Source organism: Trematosphaeria pertusa, assembly GCF_010094035.1.
Source record: "Trematosphaeria pertusa strain CBS 122368 unplaced genomic scaffold BU26scaffold_19, whole genome shotgun sequence".
Lineage (NCBI taxonomy): Eukaryota > Fungi > Ascomycota > Dothideomycetes > Pleosporales > Trematosphaeriaceae > Trematosphaeria > Trematosphaeria pertusa.
The window spans coordinates 574,812-601,864 of NW_022987230.1; the positions used below are offsets into that span (position 1 = coordinate 574,812).

General features: G+C 56.4%; 11 protein-coding genes across 11 annotated transcripts; 5 read left to right on the forward strand and 6 right to left on the reverse strand.

The window, feature by feature from the left end:
• Positions 1 to 468: 468 nt before the first annotated feature.
• BU26DRAFT_510531 (uncharacterized protein) lies at positions 469 to 2,800 on the forward strand (the record flags this gene model as incomplete). Its single annotated transcript, XM_033827241.1, has 3 exons — positions 469 to 799; positions 890 to 2,372; positions 2,458 to 2,800. 3 exons carry the CDS (start codon positions 469 to 471, stop codon positions 2,798 to 2,800), a joined length of 2,157 nt encoding a protein of 718 aa, XP_033677721.1.
• Positions 2,801 to 3,170: 370 nt separating this feature from the next.
• Positions 3,171 to 5,463, reverse strand: BU26DRAFT_582514 (pre-mRNA-processing factor 39; the record flags this gene model as incomplete). The annotated part of the gene is made up of 4 exons (XM_033834527.1): positions 3,171 to 4,657; positions 4,954 to 5,057; positions 5,107 to 5,322; positions 5,374 to 5,463. 4 exons carry the CDS (start codon positions 5,461 to 5,463, stop codon positions 3,322 to 3,324), a joined length of 1,746 nt encoding a protein of 581 aa, XP_033677722.1. The 3' UTR covers positions 3,171 to 3,321.
• Positions 5,464 to 6,160: 697 nt separating this feature from the next.
• On the reverse strand, positions 6,161 to 7,496 carry BU26DRAFT_131454 (uncharacterized protein). The gene has a single exon (XM_033819670.1). The coding sequence runs from the start codon at positions 7,347 to 7,349 to the stop codon at positions 6,207 to 6,209; it is 1,143 nt and encodes a 380-aa protein (XP_033677723.1). The 5' UTR covers positions 7,350 to 7,496; the 3' UTR covers positions 6,161 to 6,206.
• Positions 7,497 to 8,267: 771 nt separating this feature from the next.
• On the reverse strand, positions 8,268 to 10,277 carry BU26DRAFT_438561 (uncharacterized protein; the record flags this gene model as incomplete). Its single annotated transcript, XM_033824295.1, has 2 exons — positions 8,268 to 10,132; positions 10,205 to 10,277. The coding sequence occupies 2 exons, from the start codon at positions 10,275 to 10,277 to the stop codon at positions 8,268 to 8,270; spliced, it is 1,938 nt and encodes a 645-aa protein (XP_033677724.1).
• A 614-nt stretch (positions 10,278 to 10,891) lies between these two features.
• On the forward strand, positions 10,892 to 12,089 carry BU26DRAFT_131469 (uncharacterized protein). The gene is made up of 2 exons (XM_033819671.1): positions 10,892 to 12,004; positions 12,053 to 12,089. Exon 1 carries the CDS (start codon positions 11,177 to 11,179, stop codon positions 11,630 to 11,632), a length of 456 nt encoding a protein of 151 aa, XP_033677725.1. The 5' UTR covers positions 10,892 to 11,176; the 3' UTR covers positions 11,633 to 12,004; positions 12,053 to 12,089.
• BU26DRAFT_131472 (uncharacterized protein) lies at positions 12,066 to 13,030 on the reverse strand. The gene has a single exon (XM_033819672.1). The coding sequence runs from the start codon at positions 12,988 to 12,990 to the stop codon at positions 12,499 to 12,501; it is 492 nt and encodes a 163-aa protein (XP_033677726.1). The 5' UTR covers positions 12,991 to 13,030; the 3' UTR covers positions 12,066 to 12,498.
• A 1,018-nt stretch (positions 13,031 to 14,048) lies between these two features.
• BU26DRAFT_510535 (uncharacterized protein) lies at positions 14,049 to 16,657 on the forward strand (the record flags this gene model as incomplete). Its single annotated transcript, XM_033827242.1, has 3 exons — positions 14,049 to 14,051; positions 14,105 to 14,293; positions 14,345 to 16,657. 3 exons carry the CDS (start codon positions 14,049 to 14,051, stop codon positions 16,655 to 16,657), a joined length of 2,505 nt encoding a protein of 834 aa, XP_033677727.1.
• Positions 16,658 to 17,857: 1,200 nt separating this feature from the next.
• BU26DRAFT_131480 (uncharacterized protein) lies at positions 17,858 to 18,855 on the reverse strand. Its single transcript, XM_033819673.1, has one exon. It carries the CDS (start codon positions 18,720 to 18,722, stop codon positions 17,967 to 17,969), a length of 756 nt encoding a protein of 251 aa, XP_033677728.1. The 5' UTR covers positions 18,723 to 18,855; the 3' UTR covers positions 17,858 to 17,966.
• BU26DRAFT_131496 (uncharacterized protein) lies at positions 18,856 to 19,982 on the reverse strand. Its single transcript, XM_033819674.1, has 2 exons — positions 19,168 to 19,982; positions 18,856 to 19,086 (listed from the first exon to the last, which is right to left on the reverse strand). Exons 1-2 carry the CDS (start codon positions 19,718 to 19,720, stop codon positions 19,022 to 19,024), a joined length of 618 nt encoding a protein of 205 aa, XP_033677729.1. The 5' UTR covers positions 19,721 to 19,982; the 3' UTR covers positions 18,856 to 19,021.
• Positions 19,983 to 21,036: 1,054 nt separating this feature from the next.
• On the forward strand, positions 21,037 to 23,114 carry BU26DRAFT_467118 (methionyl-tRNA synthetase-like protein). Its single transcript, XM_033825249.1, has 6 exons — positions 21,037 to 21,234; positions 21,296 to 21,411; positions 21,458 to 21,616; positions 21,669 to 21,800; positions 21,850 to 22,701; positions 22,757 to 23,114. The coding sequence occupies exons 1-6, from the start codon at positions 21,045 to 21,047 to the stop codon at positions 23,063 to 23,065; spliced, it is 1,758 nt and encodes a 585-aa protein (XP_033677730.1). The 5' UTR covers positions 21,037 to 21,044; the 3' UTR covers positions 23,066 to 23,114.
• A 280-nt stretch (positions 23,115 to 23,394) lies between these two features.
• BU26DRAFT_524289 (uncharacterized protein) lies at positions 23,395 to 26,786 on the forward strand. Its single transcript, XM_033830247.1, has 7 exons — positions 23,395 to 23,624; positions 23,676 to 23,987; positions 24,044 to 24,244; positions 24,300 to 24,649; positions 24,705 to 24,990; positions 25,041 to 25,749; positions 25,830 to 26,786. Exons 1-7 carry the CDS (start codon positions 23,508 to 23,510, stop codon positions 26,660 to 26,662), a joined length of 2,808 nt encoding a protein of 935 aa, XP_033677731.1. The 5' UTR covers positions 23,395 to 23,507; the 3' UTR covers positions 26,663 to 26,786.
• Positions 26,787 to 27,053: the final 267 nt, after the last annotated feature.

Consider the following 27,053-nt stretch of genomic DNA (forward strand, 5'->3'; position numbering starts at 1 on the left):
CTGATTAGAAATGAAGTCGTCCACGAACTCTGCTCTTCGATCACACGGGCACCCGTTGAGCCGCAAGTCAGTAGTCACGATGGCCTGGCTGCGGTGGACACCACCAGTAGCATCCTGCCCAACCCACACACGTCAAATCATGCAACCCCCTGCCATCGTTCCTCGTTATCACAACCACTATCTCCGATCGCCAGCGCCTCGCAGATAACCCTCGCCTACAAAAGCCTAGCAACCAGCCGCCATGATGCAATCCCAGCCCGCTCTGTCGTACGCCCGCCCGTTCCTGGACGACAGCCGAGTCCCGTATTCCCCCCTCCCCCTCGTCAGTAGTGGTCATAGCTTCTCCAGCTTCCAGAAGCGTGAATAGCGGCGGATTTGATACTGCTGCGCGAGGAGAGTGGCCCGCTCCCAGGTTCCGGGGTCCCTGCTGTGGGGATCAGTAGATTAGCCTTGTTGTGAACTTGCATCATGGACGCGTTCCTGGCCTTCTTTTTCTCTTTCTTCTCGCCTTCCGTCACGGGCTCGTCGGTTGTTGGCGCCATGGCTCCCAGGCTGTACCAGTATGTCACGGGTCTGTTGGCACTGCAGACAGCGTTTGGGAATCCGATTGCGAGTGCGCCATGTCCGTCTGGGACGCCGTCGCCGCCGGGATTGGAGGCTGGGCATTTGGGAGCTGTCGCGTCAGAGAGCGATGTCTGTAGTCACATTGGCATTGAGTTGCTGAAGCAGGGGGGAAATGCGGCGGACGCGCTGGTTGGAACGGTAGCTTGTGTGGGTGTGGTTGGGATGTACCACTCTGGTATGCTATGCTTGCTCTGCCGGATTCGAATCAGACACTACGAATGATCGCGCATGCTCAATAATGAAAGCATTGCTAATACCTCTCCAGGGATTGGCGGCGGCGGCTTCATGATCGTCCGCGCGCCCAACGGGACCTACGAATTCATCGACTTCCGAGAGACGGCTCCCGCCGCGGCCTTTGAAGACATGTACAAGGACAACGAAGACGCATCTCTTGAAGGCGGGCTGGCTTCCGGTGTCCCAGGCGAACTGCGAGGTCTGCAGCACCTCCACGAAAACTACGGCGCGCTACCCTGGTCCACCGTGCTGTTGCCCGCTGTAAAAGTGGCCCGCGAAGGCTGGACTGTCAACGAGGATCTGGTCCGGTATATGGACTCTGCCATCAGCTCTGCGGGGGAGAACGCAACATCGAATTTCCTCGTCGACGATATCGAATTCGCCATCGACTTCGCGCCCAAAGGAAGGTTACTGAAGCTGAACGAAACGATCACCAGAAAGAGATACGCAGACACCCTGGAGACAATCGCGCTCGAAGGACCAGATGCATTCTACTCCGGCCCCATCGCAGAAGCCACCATCCGCGCCCTCCAATCCGCCAACGGCACCATGACACTGTCCGATCTGGCGAACTACACCGCAGCCATCCGCAAGCCCTCGACCATCACATACCGAGACTACAAGCTCACGGCCTGCAGCGCCCCCAGCGGCGGCGAAGTCGCCCTCTCCGTGCTCAAGATAATGGAAGGCTACAGCGGCGTCGGCGACCCCTCAAACATCAACCTGACCACGCACCGGCTCGACGAATCCATGAAATTCGCCTACGGCATGCGCGCCGAGCTGGGCGACCCGTCCTTCCTCCCCGGCATTGACGCCTACCAAACCTCCATGGTCTCCGCGCAAACCGCGGCCGAAATCCGCAGCAAGATCAGCGACACGCAGACCTTCAACGTGAGCTACTACGACCCGAAAGGGCTGGAGTCGCTCGAGACACCGGGGACCAGCCACGTCGTGACAGCCGACCACACGGGGCTGGCCATCAGCCTGACCACGACCGTGAACCTGCTGTTCGGCAGCAAGCTGGTGGTCCCCGAGACGGGCGTCATCATGAACAACGAAATGAACGACTTCAGCATCCCCGGCACCACGAACGCCTTCGGCTACATCCCCTCGCCCGCGAACTATGTCCGCCCCGGCAAGCGCCCGCTGTCCAGCATCAGCCCCGTCATCGTCGAGCACCTCAACTCCACGCTCGCAGACGCGTTCTACATCGCCGTCGGCGCGGCGGGCGGCTCGCGCATCATCACGGCGACGATCCAGAATATCATGCATCTGCTAGACGGCGGGATGACGACAGCGGAGGCGCTCGCGATGCCGCGGATACACGACCAGCTGGTGCCGGCGCAGGTCAGCTTCGAGTATGCGTTTGATAATGCGACGACGGCGTTTCTGAGCGAGCTGGGCGCGAATGTGACGTGGGTGGCGCCGGGGCAGAGTACGGCGCAGGGACTGAGGAGATTGGAGGATGGGATGTTTGAGGCGGCGGGGGAGCCGAGGCAGAGTAATTCCGCGGGGTATGTGGTGTAGGGAAGGGGGAGGTGGGGGAGAAGGGATTTAGACGCGTAGATATGTGCTAGCATATGAAGCAAATGTACATAGCAACGCTAAGCATCTTGAATGCACTGCAAGCCTTCGTCTAGCCACACGAGAACACAGCCAAACCAGGGTCTGGTATCCCATCAGATCTGTCACGCAGAACACCATGATGCGCAGAGACCGTCACAAAGCGAGTCGGGCCAGCAAGCAACAAGTGAACTGCATAACTTTTCTAACAAGAAGCCGAGCGCGGCGAATGACCAACGCTCAACATGCTATCAACACAGGCGAAAAGTGCCATCAACGCCAAACCAACCCATGCTCGAAGGAGACCCAATATGCCCACATGCCACCTCTTTCTATCAAAGCCGCAAATGCTGCCCCCTCTCACCATAGCCAAGCATAGAAATGAAAGACCGCAAAATAGAGTACACAGGAAGTAAACAAAGACAGTAGGCATGGCGGCCATACCGTTACCTTGGAAGTCAAGCCGAATGTGCGGGACGATGCCGATCATTGTGGCTCTAAGCCGGGGTGTTCGAGGAAGCTGTACATCAAACGGGCTTTGGAAAGTCATTATAAGACAGGCAAGTTCACCTGCGATCTTATGAGGAACAAGGCCCATTGTATGAGACTGGGACGAGGAAACTCACAGCTTCTCCAGCATCTCCCTCTTAGTGTTTGCTCTTGCGAGCCTTCTTCGCAGGAGGAGATTCAGCGCTGCCACCTTCTTCAGGCAGACTGCGCTTCTCCGAGCCGGAATGCGGACTATGCAAAAGGACCAGGTCAGCTGTGCCACCAGATTGAGACTTTTAGGATCTTTACATTTCACTGTCTACCGTGCAGTGCAGAATTACTAAGAACATGTGTGAAGGATGAAAACGAAAGTGGCCAACGTCAGACAAGGCCTGTGACTTGGCTGTCTTCTCAGGCAGCTTCGTTGCTGACCTGGGCGTTGACCAGGGGGTTGGCGTTGGCCTGGACTGCTTTCGCCTTGTGTTTCCGCTTCTTTCCTGAAGTGTGAGGCTGCCCCTTGGAGTTGCCGAGAGGGGGAGAAGGGTATTTGGACGATACATACCCGTTCACTTCCTTGTCGAGCGTCATGTACTCATCGGCAGCGCCCTTGCCTCCGTAGTCCATCAGGTACTCCATGTAGTACTGCGAGAGCTCTTTCATGACGTCGGAAGAAAAGCGGCCCTTGGCACGGAGCAGTTCATGGACTCCCTTTACGCGAGCATGAGCCTCCTCTTGATCCGGAGCCGGCTGACAGACTTCGAACTCCAGATACTTAAGCCAGAATTCTTTCGACTCGAGGAATTTGTCGTGCTTGTCTTTGAACAGCTGACGGGCCTCACTGGGAGAATCTTTGCAGCGCCAGAGGATACGTGCCTGCTCCACGGCGAGGAAGCCACCCACTTGGGCATTGCGCTGGCTGATGTAGATCTCCAAGGTACGTACGGCCGCATCATTGCCTTCGTGCCGCCGGTCCACCCCAGCGAGTGAGATTATAGTTTCGACATGATCCGGCACCTCTTCCAGAATGGCCAAGTGGATATCACGAGCAACCTCAATGCGACCAAGCTTCTCTTCGAAGCGAGCCCAGTTGAGACGGACAAGTGGCCGCGAAATAGGGACGAATATGCAGCTCGCTCGCATGTAGATCACTCGGGTGTCCTCGTCTTTGCCCCCCTGCGAGAACATCCAGCGCGCATAACGCAGCCAGAACTCGTCGTAGAGTGCGCACGCGACGAGACACCGCTCGTACAGGAAAGAGGTGCGGTGGAAATCGCCCTGCTTCTCCGTATAGTCGAGATACTTGCGCCAGTTTTCGAGGTCTTCGTCTTCCAAATCAGTAACGTGGAAGTAGGCGCGCTTGATGGCGTTCTCGTACTGCCAGACCGCTTGGACTTCTCCCTGAATACGGAGATAGATATCGTAGTAGTAGTGGTCGATCTTGCCACGAAGCTGGCGGTCAAGCTCCAGAGGTGGGCGCTCAAACCCCTGGTTTTCAGCCTCTACGGCCTTGTTCAGCGTCTCAAGAAGCTTAGGATCGGCAAGCTCTTCAACAGGGCGGCTCGTGATGAGCGGACGGAACTTTTCATAATATCGGTGGAACTGGTACACGGGGAGTTGGAATATACGGGCGAGGATCTTCGTGACGTTGGTCGGCTCCTGGATGCGCTCTTCGAACTCAATATACTTCTCCCAGAATGGGTGGCTCTGGAAGTCAAGACCTACGAAGTGCGCGCCGCGCTCAAAGAGGCTAGACGGTTAGCATAGCTAGGAAAGGGGAGGAAGGGGAGGGGTAGGAGGGGGATCTTGCAGGATACAAAAATGCAGAGCTCTGAAAAGAGGTCCGAACTGCTACTCATCTCCGCCACGGGAGGTCCTGTTCATGTGTCGCCGAGGTGCAAATGCGAGGGCAAAGGGCAGAGACTGGCGCCGTGAACAGCGCTAAGGGCAAGAGAGTGTTTTGTGCGCGGGACCAAACGGCAGCGGCTTCGTCGTCGGCTATCGGTGCGGTTGAGTGGCTGAAAACAGGAAGGCTGCAAGACTTACTCTCGGGTGACGTCGTTGTCATGGGAGGTATCCATCTTGAAGCCACAGTAATTGGCCCACAGGTCGACGGAGCTCGGTATGCACGAGACGCCGCGCTCATACACCTGTCACATCGGGTCAGCGCTTGCGATGAAGAGCAGTCGGTGAACGCACCATCTCCGCCGTCTCAGTTCCGCCGATAGAGAACTCTAGATCGGCGTATTTCTTCCAGTACCCGAAGAAGAGCGGGAACTTGGCGAGGAAGCAGTCGTAGACGTTGCGGACGAGCTCAATGGCGGACGGGCTGGAGTTGCGGGTGACACCACCCTCTAGGTCCGAAGCGCGAGCGATCAGGGCCTCCCACCTCTCAAACTCATCTTCGCTCTCGACCTGCAGCGGCATCAGCGACGGCTCTCAGAACAATGCGGGGCGGGTACTCACCACTGCGTCAAGCAGCTTCTTGATCTCGGGGGCCGCCTCATCGCCGGTGTAGTGCACCTGCGCGATGCTGCCGCGACCGTGAACCAACATGGCAGTCGCGTGAGGCTAGTGTACGTCCGTAGGGGATACAACGGGTGCCGGGCGCACGATATTGCCGCGTAGTCGCCCTGTGTGGGCGTTGGTAGTGGGTGAGGGAGAGGAGTTTGGTGGTGAGGGAAAGTTGGAGGCCGGCGATGGAGCTTGTGTCGGGAGTTGAGCACCAGATCTGCACTAGAATTTAGCCTACGCCAAGACAGGGCTTCCTTTCACGTGAGTGCCCCATCTCAACTGCAGCGAGCCCTACGAGGCCGAGCGGGTCTATGGAAAGAGGCCAAACGTGCCTAGGTACCTTGATTTCACGTAGACGGCCAGGCAAGAGGGTGTATTGACACTTGACCGAGGCGCCTCGTCCACCCGAGCACCACGTTGAGAGCCGGCTTCTATCACCCATTTGCAGCAATCTCTCACAGGCCGTCTGAAAGAGTTGTCAGTTGTGGACTTCCATCGCACTAATCCTCCATCAATGATAGAAGCCCGTCTTAGTTTGCACCACTCCCAGCAGCACACGAGCCTAATTTATTGTGAATCCAGAAAGCGCTTGTCCAAGACAAACTCTGTGTTGAATTTTCCATTCCTTCGTAAACAAGCCTCAGCATCGGGCGAACCAGCTGAACCGCATCGATGTCATCGCTATGTACTCTAGGTATCATAAAGCCATTATGCCTCCAGAGCAAAACCACCAATACCCGCGCAGAACCAGAAGACCAAAACTCCACACTCCCCTACCGCGCGCCTCACACCTTCTCTCCCTGGACATATTTCGCCGTCTCGTTCCCAGCGAACGAAAACGGGCTCTTCCCCATCTCCGGACTGCGCGGCGATATAGGAAGCGCAAACAGCCCCTCATCCTTATCGTCGTCCGGTAAGGGCGGGCCCCGGGACTGGAACATCGGGACCTCGGGCGCGGTAAATGCATTCAGGGATGCCATGCCGGACGACTGTTGCTGCTGCTGCTGTGCCACAATGGAGGGCGGCGGGACCGCTGCGGCGACTTTGCGGGTCGTCTGCGGGGGCTGCGGGGGCTTCGCTGCAAGCGTTGCAGGATTCGTGCCCTTGAACGCGGCGAACGAAGAGACCGCCACATCCGAGGATTCGGGAGAGAGGGGGTTCGAGTGCGGCATTTCGGAGGGATCGGATTTCGCAGTGAGGTCCTTCTCGCTGGTTCCGAGCTTGAGGCCGCGCAGCTTCTCCATCAGCCGCCCTCCGCCCGGCGAGCGGGGGCTTGCAGGGCCCAAGGGCGCCACGGTGGGCTCGGCCAGCGAGATGCTGAGGCCTGCAGGCTTCGCATTCACGCCGAAGGTCTGCTCGATCCACTCCTTTTCTTGCACTGCCATCAGGAAGCCTATGCCCTCGACGTTGTTTTTCGACTCCTCCTCAATCTCCTTTTGCAGCACCTGCAGCCGCTTCTTCGCCCATATTGTGTGCAGGATGCCCTTCTTGCCCGCTGCGCGCGCCGACGCCCCTAGCTCGGGAGGGAATATCGCGGGGAGCGGGTTTGTGTGCCATACTACGGTCAGTCTGTTGCTGTCCTGCGGCCGGTGTGTAAGCGTGACGCCAGAGGGCACGGCGACCCCTGGGGCGAGCAGGAAATAGATGCGGTTCACATCGTTGCTCGGCTGGTCCTCAGCGGGCAGCACTGTGGTCTTGCCCTTGCCCTCCCAAGAGATATGCCAGTCGCCGCGGACGCCGCGTGTTGTGTCGTCGTCCTCCCACTCTACCATGAGAATCTTGGTGCCTTCTCTGCCATGGCCGGCCTCAAACTCGAAGCGGGCGAGAGCGTTGGTGCTCGAGATGCTCGGCGACTCAAGGTCGTCCTTGACCGGGTGGCTTGACGTGTCCACTGGAGCAAACGGCGGGTATGTGGCGGAGGACGACATTGGGATGTGGAGTACGAAGGGGTTGGAGAAAGCGCGTTACAGACGAGGCGTCGTATATATGGGTGGGGGCGGAATACCCTTTACGTGTTACGTTAATGAACACGGGAAATTGGCCGTCCAAGGCCGTATTTCGACGTGGAAATGCGAGAATCAGGTGACGGGCCAGCCCGGCAGGGCAGAGCACCGTCTGAAGCTCCTGGTGGGCCTGAGGATGTGCCGCACGCAGGCAGCGCTGCCATGCGTCCAAATGCACGCTTCGACATCTTCCCCGGTGTTCCTCGCTAAAATTAGAACATGCGTCTGGCGTCAGGAAGCACAACAGCCAGCTGCACGCCACTTGCGGAGGAGGAGACGCGGAGTGTGGCGACCAATCACAGAGGCACAGCACAAGGAGCGGCAAATTCGCGTGGAGCGAGACGCTCGTTTCGTGCTTTCCAACGCTCCGTTCTCTCCTTCCACCGCTCCGTTCTCTCCTTCCACCGCACTGTCGGCACCCGGAGCTCCTCCTTGCGTGCGCTCGCGGGCCCTCTTCTCGCATTACTATACAGTTCCATGTGCTGGAAGCTGCACTAGCTTCCATGTGCGCGCCCTTCCCAAAACCCAAAGATGCCTGCCAGGGCGTGCAGGACATCAAGCCAGCCGTGAGATCGTCACCAGAATCCCTCCAACGCCATCCATGATGCCATCAGATGCCGCCATGCCCGTAAATCTCGTCCCTCGCACCGCCAGATGTGGATAATCTAAAAATTACAAAGTGGGTATAAAGCGTGGTTAAGGTAATATATGCAGAGAATAGCGATGCTTTTGGGGGGACGTACCGAGAGCCCAGGCGCAGCCCACATCGACGAAAAGAGAAGGGAATTCGCAAAGCCGTCCGTACAGACCAGGATGCCGTCCAGCAGAAAATGGCCAGGGTCTCTAGATCAACAAGAAATCCCAGCCCTTCTGTCGCATCGTGTCCCGCCAGTGGACACTCTGTTTGTCGCCTTTCGCGAGGGCGTCGTCGTTAATGCGCCACACGTCTTTCAGGAGCTCCTTGATTCTTCCAAATGAACCGAAGTCCGAAGCCTCGCCTAACCGGTTCGACCGATCTGCGAACATCTTGCGGAAAGATGAGTTCGGGAGTGAGACAGATCCGGCCACAAGAAGGGGCCACACAAGCGAACGATCGAATCCGTCGGGGCCAGCGGGAATAAAGTCCATAGCGTCGCTCAGGTAGTCGACCAGGTTGGCGATGCTGCCTTGGGTGCGGTCAAAGTCGGGCACGAGACTGCAGAGATAGATGCGCGCAGCTAGACGGAACACTGCCGTCATATTCCTGCTGAGCTGCTTCGGCCGGATAGCGCCCGTGGACGAGTATGCGTTCGTGATCGTTCCCGGCGGCGGCTCTGACAAGCTGATCTGGTCGCCGAGAAGCTTGATGTGTGCGCACAGCTGCACCTCATCCATTTTCTCCAGCTTCAGCGCTTCTAGACAGGCGATCTCCGAGATCAGGTACATTATCCGGTCGTCGCAGCCCATGAGCTCGGCGAGGCCGGAGGGCGAATCTGCAATGAGCTTCTCTCGGTAGGTGTCGGCAAAAGCAGGGGTGCGGCCCAGCATGGTAGCGCCCAAAATATCAATCCACGACGCAAGTGTCATGTTGAAGGGGGGCTGCGCATGCGGTTGTCCGTTCAGTGCGACGAGGTGCGCCGGCAGATCCAGCTTGGTGATCAGATCTGTTCCCGCCTGGAAATGCTGGTGCCAGGGGATGTCGGGGAGACCGTCGTCGGGGCGGCCGACTGAACATTGGAAGAAGATCATGCCGAGCGTGGCTTCAAGGATTTGCGCATGTTCGGTGTCGCGGTTCAAGGCTTCGCAGAGCTCCGAAATCGTGGCGTAGCGGTGGCGCATGATGTCGCTATCAATCTGCTCGCCCTGTATCCTCTGGGTCGCCTTGAGATGGACTGCGGAGATGCTCAGGCAGCAGTGGAGGTAGGTCTTGTTCGTTTCCAATGCCGGAAGAATTACGTCTGAGCGGGCTGAGCCGTGCTGGTTCACCTCGAGAATCGGGAAGATCAAGCGGAGGACGTTGTCGATGAAGTGGTTGAGGAGGTGCTGATCGCACTCGTCGACCTGGATCATTGACTGGTGCGACGGGCTAAACGATCCATGAGGAAAGTCGAAGACCTGGAAGTCCAGGGGCTCCTCCGCGAAAGACTCGCGCCGGCTCTCGAAATAGTCCTGTTGTATCCAGTTCTCGGTCGGGAACGGGTGGCCGACGACGGGCGGTGCTTGGTAGGTACTAAAGGTGGATATTGTTGAATCCCGTCGGGTCGGGATGTCATTGATGAACATCTGGCTCTCTGTCTTGATATCGACCTCGTACGGTGTGAATTGCCCGGGGTGGGGAAACGAGGGAGGGAACATCGGCGGCGGCATCGATACGTTGTAAAGGTCGGGGGTGGGGAGCGAATTGAAGTTGTAATCTAAGGAAATTTGTGAGTCGACTGATTGTGCGCGGGTGCATCCCATTCCATCTGAGAAGGTCTCTGAGGTCGGGACGGAGTGGCAGAGGCTTGGTGGGGTATTGGCGCCCATGGCGACGCCCTGCGCGTTCTTCTCGCTGAGCTTCGTGCGCTTGATAATGGTCTTGATAACTTCTTTCTGGCTCCGTCTCTGCTCGTTGTTGCTCCACCACATTGGCCTCTTGTATTCGCATTTTAATCCGAGGTGCTTGCAGGCGCGACACGAGGGCTTTCCCTCGTCGCACTTCTTTCTTCGCAAGCGGCATGTGAAGCACCCTGCGGAGCTCTCGTTAGCTACCGGTCCAAGCGCGGGGATCCCTGCAGAAGGGCAGACAGCGTAAAACTTACCAGTCCGCGAGCGACGGTGCATTTTCGCAGCAGCTTGCTTTGCTGAATTGGCAGCGTTCGTAGTGCCCACCATGGTTGTAGTTGGTTTCCCAGCGGACGAGGGCGCTGAGGAGGAGGACATGGACAGCTCATGTACTTGGGCCCAGTAAGGTGGTTTATGAAAGGCTAGTAAACAATGCGGCAATAACGACTAACGCGCGACGGAACGGATCTCGTAAGGGACAGGATGACAGGGCTCGACCGGGTTGCTCTTAATTAAAGACAGGATTTCGAAGATTGACCAGCAAACCTCGAAGTGAAGGGAAGGAACGGCAGCAAATTATGTAGTCTGCCTTTCTGGGAGAGAAGGAGTGAAGGTTATGTACCCTATAAGTGCCACAAATGGCACATTGATAGCAAAATGAGCCGGATCTATTCTTGGACCTGGCCAGGCGGTCAGAAGTTGTCCTCCAACGGGGGAGGGATTGCGAACGCCATATTCAACGAGGGCACGGATGAATGATTGGGCAGAGGTTGGTTAGCCTGCAGGTTGATATCGAAATTTGGGGCATTTCCAGAACTGCAGCTATTTTTGCTCGCAGTTACCCGCCAGCTCGAGCCACTCACAACCCAGTGCTCCTCTGCATGGGACCCGATCTGGGTTGGCGGCCCCCGCACGGCGTTTTTAGCACTAAATGACCCATTTCGGTGAGATTAACAGCGTGGAGTGCTGACCGGGACAGTGGTCTTGGCCTCCTTTTGACCCCAACCACCTGATCCGAAAGCGGCGTAGGAGCCAGATCAAACACTTGCAGCGGTTGCGATAACTGGCCGGCCCGAACGTTGCTGCTCGCCTTGACCACCGTCGATCCTCGAAGCTGCAATATTGCCAAGGCCATATGTGAGCTCTGCATTTGCGAGCATTTGGCGTCCAGAATGCTGGAACTGCTGGCATGAATAACCACAAGCCTGCTGTGCTGTCGGACCCGAGGGATGCACAGCGCCTTCGTGTTGCCGCACTGTACTATACAAAAGCTCGAACAACCAACGTGCCGCTCCGGGCCACGCAGTCTTGGGCGGAGGGATGAATTGGACTGTACTCTTCCGCGTCCGCAAGGGCACCCGTCGGAGCTGGCAACGAGCGGGTCTGCAATGTGCTTGGTGATAGCGAGTATTACTCGTACTGTTCACGGTCAGGTTGGGGAGTTGCGGAGAAGACACCAAGTGACCTCGCAGTGCTCGCCCCATCCACCTACGAATCTGCCGTGGTCATCTCCACCACGGAAGCTGGCGACCTGGCTGGACGGGCGAGAAAGGTTGTTCGAATGGGCGACCAAACACGGCAGGTCCGTCGTTGACGAGCTTTCCGAGCGATGGCCGGAGACCGCTCGTGTGACGCGGCGGCCGGACCAGGGTGCGACATGCAGAAGCGACGGAATGAAGGCGTGATGGCCGCCTTTGCGCGGGATAGCTCCACGAGTGGTGTCAGAGCGGTCGGACTGTGCATGACAAGCTTTAGATTAGCCCGCCGACCCGTCCAATGGTAGGGCTTATCGCGCGTGGAGCGACCTCTCTGGTGGCAGGGGCCATTTCGGTTGGATTTCGTGCATCCTCTCCCGTCCGCTGCTATTAAAAGACCGCTAATTAACCTGAGCCGGGGCGGGAGTGAATAGAAATGGCCCATAATTAGCCCACACGGGACGAGGCTTTCTGCACGGCTGGACTATTTTCCCGTCTCGACGACAGGTGGCTGCTATCCGCTGCGATTGGTTACCGACACTGATAGTCAATACTTGGTAGCTCCGCGAATAAGCCTAAGTAGTAGGTACTTGCCCGACCAAGCCTACGCGTAGATTGCTCACCTGACAGCGCGGATCTTATGCTGAGGGTTATGTATCCGCTACAAACCGCGAGCTGCGCCCGGCCTTGAGCTCCTTGGACGGACTCCACTCTCCTCGTCTACCCGGAATCTGGATTTGCCATCGATCTTGAGGACGGATCAGGTCTCTGGATGGCAAATTTGCGGGGAGCTCGTATCCTGAGCATGATTCAGAAGCCCCTCTTCGGCAGGGTAACGCGAGCGTAGCTAGCGACATACACACTTCGATTGGTAGAGCTTCTGTAATAGGATGCACGTCTGGACGATTCTGATAGGATTTGTTGAGGCCGGAACAACGACCGCTCGCCCGGAACCGCATTGATCCCACCAACGGAGCGTACGGCAGAATACGCTCCCTGGTGGGTGGTGTACCTGGCCACAGCAGCTGGGCCAGCTCTGCGATTCCCGTGGCGAAACGGCTGAGATGGGCGCGGCTTCATGCCTTGCCGGCTAGCGGTCTGGCAGAGGAGCGTCGAGAGCCGTCTACACAAGGTGATTCGCCCTCTGCCCACCACACCTTGACAGGACCATCGTGGTCGCGGAGCACGAGGGACAAATGGGCTCGAGCCCGCATGAGCATTGAATCATGTGAGCAGAGTGTGGCAGCTCTCTGAAGAGCTGTTGGCTCTCGGATAGACGATGGTTCCATCGTAGGCTCGCACAAGCATCCCTTGGACGGGAGGAGAAGATGGTGGGCGGAAGAGCGGTCTGAGGGGATGGTAGAAGCGAGGCGGAGGAGAGCGAACTTGGGATAGTCATGTCTCCACTGTGCTGCTCGAGAGGACCTCGGGATGAGCCAAAGCTGCTTCCGCCGTCGGAGAGTCCACGTTTCACGGCGGACGGAGATGCTCGATATATGTTCTACAGCGCGAGGAGGTCGCTTTCCCCAGGCCAGCAGGACCAGGTGCAGCACAATGACGGAATGCATCTCCCGATGAACAGTGCGTCCGTGTGGCGTGCATTGCTGCACGCAGCCGTCCGAAAGCTGCTGAATGCTCGGTGATAGCGCCGTTTCCAATATTCTTCGCTGCAGCATGGCTGGCAGTGAGGCTTGCGATTCGGGTGGCCGTGCGACGTTGCGCCGTGGCTTTTCCCGAGCGCGCTCCGCGCACATCAATCTAATCCCAACCTCGCTGTGGTCGGCCCCAAGGCTCAGCGCCCCAACCAGCGGCGGCTATCGCAGCATTGGGGCCCAAGACATCACTTGACCCCGGGACGGCTGCCATGCACCGACGATTGGGCCGCCCCCGCCCCGAGGTACGTACTCGTGGGGCTGCGCAACGAAAGAGCCTGCCGCGCACGCGATCACGGCATGCGAACGAGAGGCGGTGACAACTCAGATCTGCAGTGTCTGCGGCTTGAACTCGTCGTCGTACACGATGATCGCCTCTGGTGGTTTGAAACAAGGGCCGAATCTGCATCTCTACCCGCTCGAGCCTCCTCGTGCCGAAGCGAGCCCTGATCAGAGTGGGCCCCCGCTACCCTACTGTACTTAGGCCTACTGCTAGTCTGTGTTGGGAGATATTAATGGACATTGGCGTCCTCTTCGAGCTATTTTAGCAGACTTTGGCAGAAACACCGCAGCGAATCGGGCTCGTCAGCCAGCTCAACGTCCTAGTCTAAGCGCCCACCTCACCTCGAGGCATGCGGGCGGGAAAGCTCCGAGCGTGGATTGGCGGAGGAGGCTGCCCTCGTCTTGGACTCGAGACCCTCACTGGATGGAAGAAGCCAGCACTGTGCTGTCTCTGCAGGAGCCGGACTGTCACAATATCGAGCCACGGCCTCCACCTCTACAACCGCTCAGTCAGCTTCTACAAAAGCACTCGCAAGCGCCCTCCACCCGAAGGGTCCTTTCTCCGTTTTTCGCCAGTTGTGCTGCTTCATTTTGCGTACCATGCTTGAGACACTCGCTCGGAACCTTCAGTAGAGCACTCTGGAGCTGCTATTTCCCAGCAATTGAGCTCGTGCGCACCAAATACCGTGATCATGGTAGGTTGGCTACCACATGGGTTATCGATGAGTCCGGACTGACCCCCATACAGCAGGGCATGACACCCATCACCCCGCTGGAGCCGGGCGTGGAGATGTTCGAGAGAGGGAAGTCGCAGTCACTGTTTGTGGGCGCCATCTCCGCGCGGACATCGCTGGAGCGTCCCGTTTCGATGATCAGCGATTACACGGATATCGAAGACGATTCGAGCGGGTTTGAGGAGTACAGTCTTGGCTCTTCCGTAAGTTGCACATGCAACGCCTGGTCAATTGGCATAGCTAAGACTCTCCAGAGCGACAATCGCCGTAGCCAGACGACGATATCAACTTTCGAGGAGGTCCAAACTCCCAGGGACACCGAAGCTCGACCTCAATTCGCCGAATGGTACCTCCCAAAGCCAGTAGAAGGCCCCAGAGGACCTCATCTATTCCGATCCTCGCAATCCTCAAATGACTTCCCGTTTGATTTCGCTCTGCAGCTTTCCCCGTTGCTGCCAAAGGAACCCCCGTCCCGCATCCAGACCTCGTTTCGAGAAGCCACCCCAGAGACCGTTGTTCCGAAGAAGGAGTACAACACCATCGCTACCGCCGTCGCCCACCTCGATAATGCCGAAGTACGAGCCTGGACGTCCCGCGAGGTCGCTACCTGGATGTATCAGAACGGCTTCGACGAGGATATCATCGACCGATTCGAGGCCCACGACATAACCGGCGCCGTGCTTCTTGACCTTCAATTCGACGACTTGAAAGAGCTGGAAATCCAGTCATTCGGCAAGCGCCATCGTCTATGGAACCAGATCGACTCCCTGCGAACCGCCGACGGTCTCGTCTCGCCGTCCGCCCCCGTCCCCACTCCCTTTCAAGACGTCGACCGGCCTTGCAAAGAGGCAAGGCAACGATCAAAGAGCAAGAACAGAGAACGGCGACACCGCGATAAGTCCAGAGGTGCCAATGAGTGTGACGGAGATGAGGCGAAGACACCAATCACCCCTGGAGGTGGTCGGAGACGAAGAGGAAGAAGACACCGGAATGGAGACGACGTTATCACGCCTGCCGAATCTGTCTCTATTGTCGCTATCGAGCAACTACTACCCAAGCCCCACAAGTGCGCAAAAGGTGAGCGCTGCGCCAAATGGAAGAAGCAGCAACGGCAGCTTGCCAGGCTACAGCAAGAGCATGGATTTCCGATATCCCCCGAGAAGGGTGGGCAAATTTTCATCGCAGGCGACCCTGGCAACCCACAAACCGCGAACCGTGCTGTGGATAACGTCCACCGTCCCAGCTCAGATGCGATACCTTCTGTGGTAGCATCGTCCGACCTTCTAGGCCCTGGTGAGCTCCCTGAGTTCAACATCGACGAGGATGCCCTGCAGAGAGTGGAATCGCGCGACCCTCAAGACAATGTACGACAATTCCTTACCCTCCAAGGTGTTGAGCAGCCATATACAACCCAAACCCCAATCGAAGCTCCCGCGACGCCCCCAGTGGACATGTTTCCTCCTCGGCCATCCGTTATGCAACCATATCAACAGCAGTACCAGCAGTACCAGCAGGCCTCCGCTTTCTCCGCTTCTACCTCAGCACATACATCTGCTTCTTTCGATTCGTCGGCGCTCCCGACACCCGCGCTTCATCCGCCAGAGTTCCAACCAGCACCACACTCAAACCTGAAGAGCCTACCTAAGCTCAGTATCCCACCACCCCGCCCTACGTCCACCCACACCTCCTACGGCGGCTCACGCAGTGCTGTCCCCGCAAGCCCCCAGGTGGCACCAGACACCGCCTTTTCGCCCTGTCGCACAGCGTCTCCAGGTGGCCTATACCGATTTGGTACACCGTTCTCTGAAATGGACGCCCCCGTTACAGCAATTCCAGTGGGACCCGTTTCACGCGACACAAGCCAGTCGGTACCACCGAACATGCAGTACAGAGACCCGATCCAGCGAACCGGGTCACGGGTCGACTGGCGCCGACCCTCACTTCCCCTCCCGGCGCTAAACGAAGACCAAGTCTTCAGCGCAACGGGCGCGTCTGAGCACGATTCCGACACCTTGCATGAGACGCAGTTCTCGGAGGGCAACAGCGCGTGCTCTGACCCAATCAAGACCGCACGGCCCGAGGATGCACCCCAGGCAGCGTTTGCGTACCAGGGCGTGAATCACCATGGTTGGATGAAGAAGCGCCGGACTCGTCTGCTGCGCCACGAATGGCAGGACCACCACTTCCGTCTGCAGGGTACGACATTGGCCATGCATCCCAACGAGCTCCCGTCTTCCTCGGCGCTGCAGACCATCGACGTGGACGACTATGCCGTCGCCTGCTCCTCACTGGCGTCCAACAAGCTGTCCGCCAAGCTTCGTGCGCTGAGGCTTTCCTCGGGACAGAAGGACAAGGCTGGCATCCCAGCCGCCTTCGAGTTCCAGCTTGTGCCTGCCGCCCCTAGCAAAGGCGAGGTGAAGAAGGTGCTCCCCAACGGCAAGGTGCATCACTTTGCCGTTAAGTCGCGCGACGAGCGCATTGACTGGATGCGCGAGCTGATGCTCGCGAAAGCCCTGAGGGCTAAGAATGAAGGCTACGAGGTGAACGTCAACGGCCACGAGATGTGAAGCCGTGTTGACCACCTCACATTGCTCCTCCGAAAAGAATCCCTAATGACCTAGAATGACCCTGGGCGGTTATCTCGCATTTGTTGTTTTGTTCTTGTGCGTTTATCTGCTTTTGACCAGCGAGCGAGTGAGCGTTTCGGTTCTTGCATCTGATGTTCTCCTATCCTTTGTCCATCTATACCCTGGCTCTCTCTTCCAAAGCCACGATACCCTTCGAGATGCTATATACCTTCTTGTTTGCTTCCGCATTCTCCTCTCCCTCATCTACGCATTAGCATCTATACCCTTCTCGTCTACTTCTTACTTCACTCAAGACTTGGATCATCGAGGAGGACCGCAAGGCCGGGCCGTGGAGGAATACAGACGCATGGTCGTCGCAGGTAATGACTTTTCGCAGGAGCATGTTTGGCACCGCGTTGGTGCTTTCGAGTACGCTCCTTGATACTTTGTAGGGCAGTCATTGCCCGCGCGAAAAGTTGGAGTGGGAGGCACGTAGTCGAATAGGTCACTATTAAGTACCTCTAGTCAAACGAAACGAAATGAAACTAAATACCACCAAAACCATCATTATGCCCTATATCTCCGGTTTCGATCGCGGTGACGTCGATGCGTGCGTCGTTGTTAGTTTTACTGCGCCGTCGGAGCCCGCGTTTCGCATGCGACTCCTAGTAAGCTCCCGCACTCCATCCTCTCCACGACCCAAAAACCACCCACAAAGCACATAAAGGCCATCAATTCCCTCCCCCCTCCGCCCTCGGACTTCGCGTGCGCTCGCGTTTCGCACGCGCCATGTCCCTTCATGCTAAGTTTCCCGACAAACCTAGGGAGTTTCCCAATCACGCTGCGCATAACGTCACACACTCATGCCTCATTTCAACCAGCATCGCGGTACCCCATCACAAAAAGGCCGCTAATTACCACACACACGCACACGCGGCTATAAACCCAACAACGCCCTTGAAAAACAAGAAAAAACAATGGGGGCTGTGTTCATATGCTTTCCTATGCGCAATGTTTAGGTTTAGCGGTTCCACAGTTTCACGCGCGTTCCGAACGTTCGCGGTCGCGCGGAAATGCCGGCGGGCTGAGTGAGTGTTTAGGCGTTGCTTGCTTGCATTGAGTTTCCCGTGGCGGTGGAAGATTGCGATTAGGTTGTGCGAGGCGGGAAACGTGAAGGGTTTGAAACGGAGGGAGGAGGGAGGAGGGACGGCGGACGGGGGCAGTGTGTAATGCTAACTCTGGGTTCATTACGCTCTGGGAATTACGCCTCAAGGATGGAGGGTTTGAAAGGCGTCGCAAGGCATTTTTTTTACGACTGTGGATACTTGGGGCTCCAAGCAGTCTTGCTGCGGATACCGTGCTGTGCGGAACTTGCGCGGAGTCCGGAGGCGCGGCGAGATGTTGGAGCGCTGAGGAGGCAGTGGGATGAGACGGTAAGGGGTCCGGTAGGGCTTGAATGGGAGCGAGATCGCGGCTTGAAGGAGCTAACGGGAGCGATTGTTGGGGTGGGAGGGGGAGTGGGGAGTGGTACATACGGACAAGGTGAGTGTTGGTAGTACGGAGCCTGATTTGTTCGCTTGGGTTTTGCTTGATAGTACAGAGCGAGTGAGTGTCGGAATTGTGAGCGGGAAGAGGGAGGCGTCAAGGGCCCGGGGTGTTTTAGATGGTTGAGGCGAGTGGTGGCTTTCAGCGAGGAGGGAAGGAAGGTATGTGTTGGAATGAGAAAGGGAAGATGCGAAGAGTGGGTAATGGGGGTCAGGCAAGCATGACAAGGAAAGACACGGCGGGTTAGTATCACTGTGTAAGTCACGGTGACGCAAAGGAGAAAGGATGAGAAGCGCAAGAGCCCAAACATATACATTTGGACGGCTACACGGTACTGACCGCAAGCCCTTAAGTCACTACATACAAAGGAGCTCGAAGAGAACCAGCAATGAAAGAGCGACGGCCAACCACCACCAAGGTATCCATATCGCATATGTTCCCTGCTCAAGATTCTGTGGATATGAAACAAGAAAGAAGAAAAGGCCAGGCATCCTTTCCACTGTCCAGACTCGCGGTCCATAGCCGTGTGGTGTGTGAAGCGAGTAGGAGACTGTCGTAGGGAGGACCGACCTGCTCATGCACATATCCCGTTGTCGGTATGATATACGAGCCAGTAAATATGAAGAGCATCGAATGTACAAGGCGTCGACGCTCGGATGAAAATCCAGAAGAATGGTGTTGTCGGTGTGGATCGTCCAGATGCTCGAGTGTCGGCGGAAGAAGAGAAGTCGAAAGGGGAAAAGAAAACTTGATCAAAAAAGAAGAAGGTGAAGTATCGGCGCCCTTATGAGAGCGTTGTCGACGGTTCCGACGAGCCGCTTAGCAGGGCTGGCCAGGGAACTTGCAGTGAGGCTTTGGCTCGGGGATCGGCTCGGGCTCGGGCTCTGCCTCACGTTTAGTCGAACCTGGCTGACCGGGGAAACGATTGGGGCCCTTCGTAGTCCAGCCGTTGAACTTGTACTTACCAGGCTCAGGAGCAGCATCGCGCTTGCATGGCTGGCCCGGGAACTTGCAGTGGGGATCGGCTTCGGGCTCCGGTTGCGGTTCTGCCTCACGCTTAGTGGAACCTGGCTGACCGGGGAATCGCTTCGGGCCCTTCGTAGTCCACCCGTTGAACTTGTACCCAGCTTCGGGCTCTGCGTCGCGCTTCGTAGAACCGGGCTGGCCAGGGAACCGCTTCGGGCCCTTGGTAGTCCAGCCGTTGAACTTGTACCCGGCTTCGGGCTCTGCCTCGCGCTTCGTAGATCCTGGCTGACCGGGGAATCGCTGCGGGCCCTTGGTAGTCCAACCATTGAACTTGTACTTACCAGGCTCTGGCATGGGCTCGGCCTCGCGCTTGCAAGGCTGACCGGGGAACTTGCAGTGAGGATCAGCCACGGGCTGTGGGAGAGCCACGGGCTCGGGGATAGCCTCACGCTTGCATGGCTGGCCTGGGAACTTGCAGTGTGGGTCGGGGATAGCAGCACCGTAGGCGGTGGCGCTGAGGATAGCGGCGGCGATGATGGCGCTGAGCTTCATGGTGAAGACGGAAGGTTTGTAGTCCAAATGAGTGGTAGGAGTTAGATGGAGTTCTGTCGACTTGTTTGCAGTGTCTGAAAGACTGGCTTGAATGGATGTCGATGCTGAGTTGAAGGAAGTGGTTTAGAGGAGAAGTTTATGCTTTGGGGCCTCGTGGGAGAAGATAAAGGGGGCCACGCAAGACTGGCCGTCCTGAACGAGCCTCAATAGGATCAATAAAGAACATGGCTCTCGCATAAGGCTCAATAAGGATGCCAGGGCAAGGCGAGTGGTCCATGTCGGCGAGAAATGAAAGGCTTATTCGGGGATCACTTTGAATAGGGACCAATTAAAGTGAAGCGCTCACCGACACGACGGGTCATGATGGGCGAGGTCGGCGGTTAAAGTGTCAATAGCGCTCAATAACGACCGGATGGGCCTGTTCCAGAATATTCGGAGAAAGGAATTGGACGGGCTGCATGGCCACGAGGTGCCTGAAATTACAAAGAATCCGTATATGGCTCGAATAGCAACAAGGAACTGCGCAAGGGGGGAACAAGGGGGTGAAGGGAGGTGAGGCGAGGTGGACTTCCGGATTTGGGTCTGAATAGGATCAATAGAAGGTTGAGTCTTGGCATAGCAGAAGCGATGGCGCGCACATGCGCCACCGACAGACTGACTGAACGTGATCGAGCAGCGGGGTACATCTCGAAAACAAGGACGAGTCGGCAGCTAGTGTTGCCCAGTGTATCGTAGGCGACGGGCTGGGTGTCACCCGGAGAGGGTGTGAAAGGTTGCTGTACCCGCGCAATGAGGACGGCACCAATTGCCGCTTAAGCAGCGACCACAGAGGCGACCGATGCCATTGGATTCATACCATTGCTATCTCTTTCCGGATTCGAAAGCATCGTGCGTGGGTGCAAGCCGGAGCCATGGTGGAAAGCCACGGAGAAAGAAGCCAGAAAAAGAACGGGAAACCAGCAAGTAAGACCAATGAGATAGCGGAAGAGGAATTAGCTTCAGCATAGCGACTGGCTATACAGGACTTCATGAGTTGACGCATGGATCAAACCCAGACTAGGCAAACTGAGGCACAGCATTTGGTGCAGCTGTCGAGTGGGCGCTGTGCATACGACCGCGTAGGCAACCCCACATCACCAGGAGGTGTGAGAAATGCCAATGGCATGATCGACGCCGCTCTTGTGGTGATCGGTGAGGGAGAGAGACGGGCCGCCGCCAAGGAGTGAAGTTAGATGTCCCGTCACATAAGCGAGATGTGGTCCGTGCACCGAAACTTTGAAGCTGCGCGTCGGAGCTGTTCGTGGGATGCTGCAATCGAGGAAGAATGCGCTCACGCATCCTCGGCTCAGCGACGCCCGCTATTCGAAGATTACGTCCCGATTCCTTCCAAACCGCACCATGGATTTGCAAGGCATGCCAGGCACAGCGCATTCGTAGCCGACACTATTCAGTTCCGTCCTTCCCCGACCAGAAGCCGTTCTACATCACCACCCCCATATTCTACGTCAATGCAGGTGCGGGTTCCTTCAATTGGCCCCGGAACATGAGAAGAGATCGACTGACGCCGTGTAACAGCCCCCCATGTTGGCCATCTCTATACGATGGTCCTCACGGACATCATCAAACGGTGGAGAGTGCTGAAGGGAGAGAAGGCCTTGCTTTGCACAGGAACCGACGAACATGGTCTAAAGGTTGTCTAACAACACAGTGATCCCTTCGAGAGCTAACAGGCCACAGGTTCAACGAGCGGCTGCGAAAGCCGGCATCGAGCCTAAGCTCTTCTGTGACAAAGGCGCCGCTATTTTCAAGCAACTGGCTCAGAAGGCGCTTATCACGAACGACCACTTCGTACGAACGACGGACCGGGAGCACAAAGACGCAGTAGAGTATGCCTGGGTATGGGCTTGGCTCTCAATGGCCGTGAGGAGCAGAGGCTGATGGCTGGCAGTTCTTGCTAAAAGAGAAGGGCTACATATACACCGAGAAGCATGAGGGCTGGTACTCCGTCACGGACGAGGCATTCTATCCGCAGTCGGCGGTTCAGCCGTATCTCGACCCCCCTACTGGGCGGAAGATAATGGTGAGCATGCCGCTAGACGGTTGCTGGAAGCCCGCTAACATACTTGGAGACGTCCATCGAGACGGGGAGCGAGGTAGAGTGGGCGTCCGAGAAGAACTATCACTTTCGCCTCTCTGCATTCCGCAATCGTATCCTCGACTTCTACAAGCAGAATCCTGAGTGGATCGCACCCGAACACCGCATGAAGGAGGTTGTACAAGCTGTAGAGTCTGGCCTCGAAGATCTTTCTATCTCGCGTCCGTCTGATCGTCTCACTTGGGGCATCCGTGTCCCTGAAGACGACACTCAGACTATTTACGTTTGGCTCGACGCCCTCATGAACTACGCCACGAAAGCTGGGTATCCCTGGACCCCCGGCCGCGAGCATGCCGGAGGCTGGCCCGCTGACTGCCATGTCATCGGGAAGGATATCGTTCGATTCCACTGCATCTATTGGCCAGCCTTTCTGATGGCTCTGGGACTGCCACTCCCACGAAAGATTCTCACTCATGCACACTGGACCCTCGGGGGCGCGAAGATGTCCAAGTCCACCGGACGAGTTGTCGATCCCTTCCTCGCCCTAGACCGATTTGGGCCCGATGTCATGCGATTCTACCTGGCGCACGACGGCGGCATTCAGGACGACTCGAACTACGACAATATTCGCATAATAACCTTGTACAACAAGTTCCTAAACTCATCATTCGGCAACCTGGCGTCCCGAGTTACGAGAGGCAGGAAATGGAGCGTGCGAGGAGCAGTAGAGCGAATAGGGCCATGGCCAGCAGAGCAATGGCAGGAAGGACCAGGCTCACGGTTCTACAACAATAGTTTGTTAGTAGCGCCTCCGAAAGCCGCAGCATCTCTCGACGCACATGATCCGAGGATGGCGGTATCTCATATTGCCGAGCTCGTCCGAGCTGTAAGTCGACTGCTGCCCGTCGTCCTTTGTTAATGCGTATGCTGACTACCTCCAGGCAAACCGGTTCTTCCAGATGTCCTCGCCCTGGGACAAGGTCTTGCCTTACGGTCCTGGTGAACCTGGCGAAGAAGTGGACAAGATTATCTACCTCGCATCCGAAGCACTCCGCATGACTGGTATTCTTCTGCAGCCATATATGCCCAACAAAGCGAAGATGCTGCTTGACCAGCTTGGTGTCGATGGGTCGCGGCGGACGTTTGCGTATTGTAGGCCCGGTCGCGATTTGGAGTATGGGGCGCCAATGATTGATTTGGGCGTGAGGCACGAGGGAGCTTTATTCCCGCCTCTTTCAAGCGAAGAGTAGGCGCTTCGTTGTATCATATGTAGTATAGTAGACAATCCGAGAGTCATCCACTTGCACGGTCCGGAGTGATAGTTGTGCTCTTCAGGAGGGTCCTCTGCCATTTCGACTGCATTTTCTACTATAGTCCTGCAAATTCTGCCCTTTTGCCCATACGTAATTCAAGGAACGCCCGGTGAGACATTGCTGAGTTTGTGAATCGCCGTCCTGGAGTACCCGTGGACAGCGGGCGTGATGGTGTTCAGCGCAGTTTCCTGCTCACGAAGGGTAAGCGGAAAGCGCAGCCGAGGGCGCGGCCGACTTCCACAACAGGCGCCTTTCTCACCTCGACACTCGATCCCCACCGCCCCCACGCTGCGGCTTTACATTTGTACTACCGCCACTATTACTCTCGCTGCATCAGATACCACTCTTTGGATGCCCCGACAAAAGCTCCCCGTTCGCCATGGCGTTTAACTGGGACAAACTTTCCAAAGCCAGACGAGACTATCCAAAACCGAAATTTGCTCTCGAGGCGATAGGCAGGCATCTCAAGAAGCGCCCCGGAGACCCATACGCCCAGGCAAGTGCTATTCGATTTTCAATTTGGGTTGCGTACTGACTGTCGTTTCAGGCTTGGAAAGCGGACGTCTTGCTATCATTAGAGAGCAACGCCAACGAGGTCCTTGGCCTGCTACTATCCGTGTGTCAACGCCAACCACCCGTGACAGACCGGTCCTTGCTTTCTTTCGTGTATTCACTGCTGCCAGAAACGATACGACGGCTTAACCCGCAGACACTGTTTTTGGCTTCTATCGGCGAAGAAGCGCTGAAGGGCTGGAAAAATGCGGCCAAGATTCTGCCTAGCCGAAACGCGAGGTTGCAGTTGTGGTCTGACCTCTTTATTTCTGCGATGAGGGCGGATTGCTGGGAAGATGTCCGATTCGTAAGTTGACCCGGTTTGCTCGCCCGTTCCATGGGACCGTACGCTAACTGTTGGAGGCGATCGTACAAGCCAACAAAGAGGGGCTCAAGTCTAAGAAGGCCGCCTACTACTCTCTCATTCTTGCGAACCAGCTGGCAGCCGAGAAGAAGGTCGCTGCGAGTGAGGGATCAGGGCAAGCCGATCTAGGCAGCCAGATCCAACTCAATCTTGCCCTTCGCCAGTTGAAGGAAGCGTACGACAACTCTCCAAAACCTACGGTAAACGCCTCCTTTCCTACGAAATATCGTTCTCATTGTGGCTGACTCGGACCAGGATGATACAATCCGAGTGAAAGACGTGAAAGACTTGCGGTTTATGGGAGAAATCTTCAAGCGCCAAGGCCGCCTTTCCGAGCTTTTCGAACTCTGGGACCGGCCTCCACCAACCCTAAAAGAATACATGGACAAGCAGTACAGCGAACTCCTGCTTTACAAAGCGTCACTCGCTGAAGAGCTGAAAGATTGGTACATCGTCGAAGCTTGTTGCCTGCAGGCTATTGAAAGGGCCTTGGGGGAAGCGGAAAGTTGCCAGACCTCTCAACCTCTGTTTGAGTTATGCTCCACCTCATGGACCATATGGGGAGGCTACATGGAAGCGGTGAAGCACCTATACTCCTTTGACGAGTGAGTGGCGTCAAAACATTCCGACACCGGGATACAGTCGTATTGATCGCTTTAGGGCTACACTCAAGGTAAAAACACTTATAACGCGCTTCTCGAAAGTTCGGGTTCCACCCCAGGGTCGCGGGATACAGCTCACGCACATGGCCCTGGCCACCTATGTTCGCGAGCCCATCCTTGAGCTCTGCAAGGATTATTGGCGTCGACATTCGTCTTTACGCCAGTGCTTCCATGACCTGCGTCGATTCGTGCCGCAGATGTCAGCAGACGATCAAAGAGCATTTCACAGCTTCATTTGCGACACAACTCGGTCTTTGATGCCAGAATCAACCGACGCTCCTGAGGTATTATGACACTGAGCTATCTTCATGACACATACTTACTCCATACGCAGGAATCTGTTTCCCAATGGTTAGAAGCGGAAGTCAACGTCCTGAAGTTCGACTATCTGTTGACGGTCTCGGCATGTCCAGTTCCTAGCACCGCGGTGCTAGAGGACTTTGTATCCAACGCACTGAAGCTTTACCACCTCGCCGCACAGCTACCCGGCGAGAACTATGTCGCAGCTTACTTGGCGATCCTAGGGCTGCTTCATCTACACGCAAAGGCGCCGGAACCTCCTCGTTATCTGCTTCAAGCAGCAATGCTAGCGCGACATCTTCTTGCAGACGACGCCGGGAAACAGCGTAGGGCAATGGTTCTACTTTCGACACGGTTGCATCTAAACCTTGGTCTCGGAACAATCGCCTTCCAACAGTACACCTATGCCAGGATTAAGGAAATGCTCCATGAAAGCGTCTCGTGGATCTTACTTTCTCGCATCTCGCAAACTCATCCATTCGAAGTGCAAGGGCCCAAAGGCTTCTCTGCAGAGGCTGAAATGTCGAGAGTCGTCGGCACGATCCAGCGGATGGAAAACAAGACGAGTGATTTCTTGTACACCGATTTGCAGAATTTTAACTACGACAAAGCCCTCGAGTTACAGGATTTCAAACAAAAATTGAGATGCAGCTTGACAAAACACCTCTGCGTGATCGAGCTTCGTCGCGCCGCCCGCCTCAGGGGAGACCCAATCGATCAGGCACCGAGCATCCATTGGTCAAGTAAGTGTAGCAGAGGAGTTGCCCTCTACATCCGGTTATTGTATATCCCTAGAATGAGAGCGCTATCTAACTTGCATCAGACCACGAAAACATCTCGGATAACTGCGACTTCACCATACTCCCCGGCTTTGAATACTCAGAGGATAACACAATCATCGACCTAGTCATGATGAACCCGCCCGTCTCGGCGTCCTGGGTGAACTACTTCCACACCACTTGGGAGCCTTCGTGCAAGCTCGCCTATAAGGAGCCCTTGTCCGACGGCTTTCGAGTCATGGCGAACGCTAATCACGATGCCTACAAGCTCAAAATTGATAAGCAGCCGGATTTTAATCGAATCGAGGCCGTCTTCTTCCTCTTATGGGATGCTTTGAGTCAGGTCGCGCTGATGATGCACAACGCCAACACAGAGGGCAAGACGCTGGACGAGCTCTTCAATTCGCTTCTTGACGGACTCGATATGCACATTATCGCCTTAAAGTCTTACCCGATATCCGACCCAGCGAACGACGGATTGAGCCGAGAGGCGCTCATCCTGCATGAAGACATGCTCATGTACTTCTACGGCTTGCTCGAGCTCCTGCGTGTCCTCATCCGGCTTACCGACCAACTGCGCGGCATGTCGCGGAAAGGGTCTCATCCGCTCAAGTCGAAGATCCCTAAGAAAGCCGTCGACCAGACCGCCCAGAAAGTGGAGGAGTGCTACGCACTTGTGCGGAAGGAAACGCAGACGTATCTCGCTTTGATGAAGAACAAGGGCGCCGCTGCGATTGAGAAGCACGTTCGCGCGGGTCCCACGGGCTCGGCGCTGAGGGTGATGCTAGGGGATGCCGATGTGAAGTCCTATGCGAAGGAGTATGTGGAGTCGGCGGTGGAGGCGCTGAGCGGCGTCCTGAAGGTCAAGCTGAGGTAGGACGTGGGTGGGTGGGTTCGATGTCTAGAGCTTTGGCGAAAGATTGGTTCGCGCGCTTGGATTGGCCCTTGATAATCTAGCTATACATGTCCAAGACAGCACTGGAAATCAAGACCGGTCAAGATGACTACGCGCGTGCAGAACTTGTCCTCAATCCCAGACCTCACTACTTCCCATTTCCTCCCCATCCGAGAAAAGAAGCAAATTCTCGTCCACAAACGCTGCCCATGGCCCAAGCTGGACGTTAGCCAGGTAGAAAATTCCCGCAACTTTCGACAAGAGGACACGAAGTAGAGCATTCGTTTTGAACGTGATTTAATTCGTTCGCACTCTATCTAGAGAGCAGTGCTACAGCTCAAGCGATTCCTTCCACCACCACCCATCGCCTCTA

What these genes read in the sequence shown, in the direction of transcription:
- BU26DRAFT_131454 (XM_033819670.1), bottom strand. Translation starts at nt 7,349, where the DNA reads ATGTCGTCCTCCGCCACATACCCGCCGTTTGCTCCAGTGGACACGTCA.
- BU26DRAFT_131469 (XM_033819671.1), top strand. Translation starts at nt 11,177, where the DNA reads ATGCACAGCGCCTTCGTGTTGCCGCACTGTACTATACAAAAGCTCGAA.
- BU26DRAFT_131472 (XM_033819672.1), bottom strand. Translation starts at nt 12,990, where the DNA reads ATGCATTCCGTCATTGTGCTGCACCTGGTCCTGCTGGCCTGGGGAAAG.
- BU26DRAFT_131480 (XM_033819673.1), bottom strand. Translation starts at nt 18,722, where the DNA reads ATGGACCGCGAGTCTGGACAGTGGAAAGGATGCCTGGCCTTTTCTTCT.
- BU26DRAFT_131496 (XM_033819674.1), bottom strand. Translation starts at nt 19,720, where the DNA reads ATGAAGCTCAGCGCCATCATCGCCGCCGCTATCCTCAGCGCCACCGCC. An exon ending in CGATGCTGCTCCTGAGCCTG is followed by an intron (nt 19,087 to 19,167) that starts GTAAGTACAAGT and finishes AACGTGAGGCAG; the next exon opens with AGCCCGAGCCCGAGCCGATC.
- BU26DRAFT_467118 (XM_033825249.1), top strand. Translation starts at nt 21,045, where the DNA reads ATGCGCTCACGCATCCTCGGCTCAGCGACGCCCGCTATTCGAAGATTA. An exon ending in CATATTCTACGTCAATGCAG is followed by an intron (nt 21,235 to 21,295) that starts GTGCGGGTTCCT and finishes GCCGTGTAACAG; the next exon opens with CCCCCCATGTTGGCCATCTC. An exon ending in CTACTGGGCGGAAGATAATG is followed by an intron (nt 21,801 to 21,849) that starts GTGAGCATGCCG and finishes ACATACTTGGAG; the next exon opens with ACGTCCATCGAGACGGGGAG.
- BU26DRAFT_524289 (XM_033830247.1), top strand. Translation starts at nt 23,508, where the DNA reads ATGGCGTTTAACTGGGACAAACTTTCCAAAGCCAGACGAGACTATCCA. An exon ending in CACCTATACTCCTTTGACGA is followed by an intron (nt 24,650 to 24,704) that starts GTGAGTGGCGTC and finishes TGATCGCTTTAG; the next exon opens with GGCTACACTCAAGGTAAAAA. An exon ending in ACCGAGCATCCATTGGTCAA is followed by an intron (nt 25,750 to 25,829) that starts GTAAGTGTAGCA and finishes AACTTGCATCAG; the next exon opens with ACCACGAAAACATCTCGGAT.